This window comes from Gavialis gangeticus, unplaced genomic scaffold (genome assembly GCF_001723915.1).
Source record: "Gavialis gangeticus isolate Ggan-Ray unplaced genomic scaffold, GavGan_comp1, whole genome shotgun sequence".
NCBI classification, from domain to species: domain Eukaryota; kingdom Metazoa; phylum Chordata; order Crocodylia; family Gavialidae; genus Gavialis; species Gavialis gangeticus.
The window spans coordinates 31,927,542-31,931,533 of record NW_017729028.1 but is presented as its reverse complement, the minus strand read 5'-3'; the positions used below and the strand labels follow the sequence as shown (position 1 = coordinate 31,931,533).

Here is a 3,992-nt window from a genome sequence, read left to right as displayed (position 1 = left end):
CAGAAGCAAGAACCAGAAGACAAGTCAGAGTTAGGAGCTGGAGGCAGAAAATTTTGGGATCCTATGACCCCAGCTGACTTCCTGCCCTTTGGGCGGGGGGCTGGACTCGATGATCTTCTGAGGTCCCTCCCAGCCCTAATGTCTATGAAATCTATGAAACCAGGACAGAGGCCACATTCAGACACCTGTAAATCCCAAATACTGCGAGGGAGCCGGGATGGAGCAGAGCTAGGGAGCACAGTAGGGGCCGAGACAGGAATACAGGCAGGACCAGGGAACCAGGCTTAGGCAGTCATCCAGGGCCGGCGCTGGAAGACAAGATCTGTCAGCAAGCAAAGACCACGGGGTAGCAGGCTGGAAGTGATGAGATGCCAACATCCTTTCATCCTTTCACCTTTTCGCTGGCTGCTTCTCTTCCCAGGGTCTGTAGGGCCGGGGAATCCATCAGGTTCCTCTCCAGTTGTGACTCAGATAAACCCTTTAAAAGCATCCTGTAAACATTCAATCACCGCTTGATATTCGGGGGGGAGCTGCTCACTGTCTAGTCCATTCAGACCAGATTCTCAATACTCAGCACCCAGAAGGGCAGCCAGGGAAAGTCAATATTTTTCTAACAACTGCCCTGCTGTTACCTTTGCTCGTAGGCTAGACAATACGTGCATTAGCCCTGAGGCAAATGTTTGAGACGTGCTGACATTTGAAAGTGCTGCTATATTGCTCTCAGGATATTTTTTGCACATCTCCGTGCTTGTGGTGTCTCCCTCTCTGCCTGGGCCATCTCCTCCTCCTCTGAATTATCTGGGCTGCAACCATCTTGGCATCTAAACCCACCATGCTGAGAAGGAGCTCATCTGGATAATCCTGCCAAAGCGGCTATTGGGGAGAAAGGGTTGAGATCATAACATCATAACATTTTCTTGCCATTTCCCAGTCGGTCTAATAAAAGGTATCATTTTGGAACCAAAAGTTCCAGTTTTTTGTATGAGATCATCACATGGATTTTTTATTAGGATTTGAAAATGTTTTTTAGCAAAATAGTTGATACAAAATAGATAAAGAAAAGGAGAGGAGATTTAGGAGGCGCTGGGCACTTCCTGGCCCCCGAAAGGAGTGTCTTGGGAGTCGTGGTGTTCCCCTTTGCTTCGGGGATGAACGGCTTCCCTTCCAAGGCTGTCTTTCTCTGTATCCAGATGAGGTAGTTGATGATGATGGTGTACATTCCCGGACTGTGTCTTTCTGCACAGTTCTGCCCCCAGCTGACTATGCCGACTGCAAACCACCTCCTGATGTTCCCATAGGTACAAACGAGTGGTCCTCCGCTGTCACCCTAGGATTTAAGAGAGCGCAATGGGCGATGGTACAGCATGTTCTGTAGCAATCAGAGCCTGGCCTTATATCCACTATGCATCTGCATGGGCAAACTAAACCTGCCTCATGCTCAGGGGCAATTTGGACATTGGAGGGCACTGCGAAGGCTATTTTACAGGCAAACATCTGCCTCCTGCTGTAATTCATTAGGAAAGACATTAAGGGGGGTAGATTGGTATTTGGCTCCGCCTGCTGTGAGGAATTACACATGGGACTTAATTTGTTTGAAAGACCGTGGTGTGGAAACACAAATACGATGCACCAGAATAACCCAGGTTAAAATTTTTAAAGCTTGTTAAATTAACGATTAAATGCCATGGCGTGTACAAGTGCCTCGTGGTTTTTCTATGAGATGCCCGAGAAGCAGCCAGACGTGGAAGGTGCCAATTCAGTGTGAGGTCATGCCAGCAGCATGGGCAGCAACGATGCTGGTTTTCTGTCCCCCATCCAACCCCAGCAACATGCCTTAACCTTGAGCCCGTGTAAACCATCACCCAAGAGTGGGAGGGCTCCGTGCCTGTGACCATGCAGTCCTTGGCCTCTTCTGTTAACACAGTTAGTTTCCAGTCGTGGTTCGTGCGGGCGGAGGGGTGATGACATTGCAATATTTCAATAAGAAACCATGAACAATCAATCCAATAAAATCTCTCCTCAACCAGGCTAAATGGACTGACAACAAGCTCCCGTTTACAAAGGAGACCTTGGCCCAGATGACGCACGCCAGCCTCTGATGAACATTATTGCCGCGCTGAAAAGGCAAGTGCTTTCGTTCGCCACCATGGCATGAAAGTGGAGGATTTGTTTTGTTTCCTGTATGATGTCTAAGTACAAATGCAGCCAAGCACCCGATGGAGAGAGAAAGGACCAATGTATAGTGCTGATCAAAAAGCACCCGGCAAGACACGGTGTCTCTCTTGTAAATGTCACGTGACTCCTTTCCAGCGTTAAGTGCTTTAAAGTCTCTGCTCTAAATAATACAGAGCTCAATCTTGCACCGGGCCCCGCCATTTTACTTTCTTGTCTCCGGTAATTTATGTGGCATGTCAGAAATTCAGGATCAACACATTCCCCAAGGCAGAGCCGGCTTCCCTGGGAAATGTTCACTCTCTCTTTCATCCCCGTTTGAAAAGCAGCTCTGACGGCGGTGCGCGCTGCCTCCTCCGCGCACACAGCTTCCCAGAGCTGCTTGCTCGGATTAACTAATGAGCAAGGAAATGGGGCTCGTTACAGTGTCTGATCCGGCTCCTATTGAAGTCTATGGCAGAACTCCCATTGGCTTCAATGGATGCAGAGTTGGGGCCCATATGGTGTTTGTGTTTTTTCTAGTTTTCCCCCAGCGTATGCAGTGAGCAAATCAAATTGAAGACGGAGAGAAGGCTGCATAGACTCATCACTAGTATTAATTATTCCCATTGAAGCCGCTTGGATTCTCAGGCCTGGCCTATTGTCCTGGACACTATAGAAATACAAGGCAAAAAGATAAGCTCTGCTCCCACATTGACCTTATAATTGCAGGGATCCTATTCATGCTCTCCTGGCGATGACCTTTGATTTGCACAGGATTACTATCCGGGGATACAGGATCCCTGTCAATGAATCTCTTCCTACAGCCTGCACTAACTGAGATCAATGGGACTTTTGCTAGCAAAGCTATGTTTCCTTCCTACCGTAATAGGACTGCATTTTGTGCCCCCTGCTGCAGTATGAGAAGCAAAGTCTGCGGAGGGTTACTTATGAGCCCCGTTTTATAACTGGGGAAACTGAGCAAAGACGTGATATGATTTGCATAAAGGGATGGGTCAGGGTAACCTCCTTCACTAGAGGTTTTCAAGCAGAGGCTGGACAGGCATCGATCTGGGATGGGTTAAGACTACCAACCCCTGTCAGCGTGGAATTGGGGAGCCTTGGAAGTTACCCTATTTTCTTACATACAGCTAGCAACAAGTGAGCTGCCAGCGGTATCTAAGATGAAGCTTGTGATGTGGAACCAGCATTTATAAAGAAAAGGAGTAATGGCCTTTCTACTGCCCTTGAAAGGGTCCGGGGCCTAGCCTTGTGTGATATACAGCAAGTCCTCCTGGAAACATAAAGTGTCCAGAAGCGTGACGTCCCAGGAGCGGCTGTGGGATGCCACACTTCCTAGACTCTCTGTTTCCAGGAGGACTTAACGCTATGTCATACCGTCAGTGGAGACTCTGGAAAAATCTGTTTTGCTATATTCTGCCTTCCAAAAAACCAGCGCATGTTTTCTTGGAGACGTGTTGTAATCAAGAACATATGGTAATGGGAGTTAGGTGCCCACCCACTTCTGAAAATCACCCTTTAGGTCCTATCTGCCTCTTCAGGCACCTGAATCCCTTTACAAATCTGAGTCAAAGTGCTCTGTTCCCATGAAGGAGAGGAGATGAAAAGGGCACAGACCCTTTTAGGCAAAACACTCCCCAAAACTACAAAATGCTAAGGTGTGGGATGTTTCAACTTCCAGCCTCTCGTATCTTTGCTGTTGGAATAGCTCTGGTCAGCAATAGATGTCGGACAGCTGGTACTGCTAATTAGTCAAAGAACCCAGGTCTCGGGCACAGCGTTACTTAAAAATAGTGCCCTGCGTCAGCCGCTTGTTGATC

The 3,992-nt window shown here is 48.1% G+C and overlaps 1 protein-coding gene across 1 annotated transcript in view; it reads right to left on the bottom strand.

Moving 5' to 3' along the window:
- Nucleotides 1-1,006: 1,006 nt before the first annotated feature.
- Nucleotides 1,007-3,992, bottom strand: part of PRSS55 (protease, serine 55) — a 17,665-nt gene continuing 14,679 nt past the window's right edge. The window contains exon 3 of the mRNA XM_019520684.1: nt 1,007-1,327. Within this exon, the coding sequence (XP_019376229.1) occupies nt 1,007-1,327 (321 nt within the window). The remainder of the gene's footprint in view (nt 1,328-3,992) is intronic.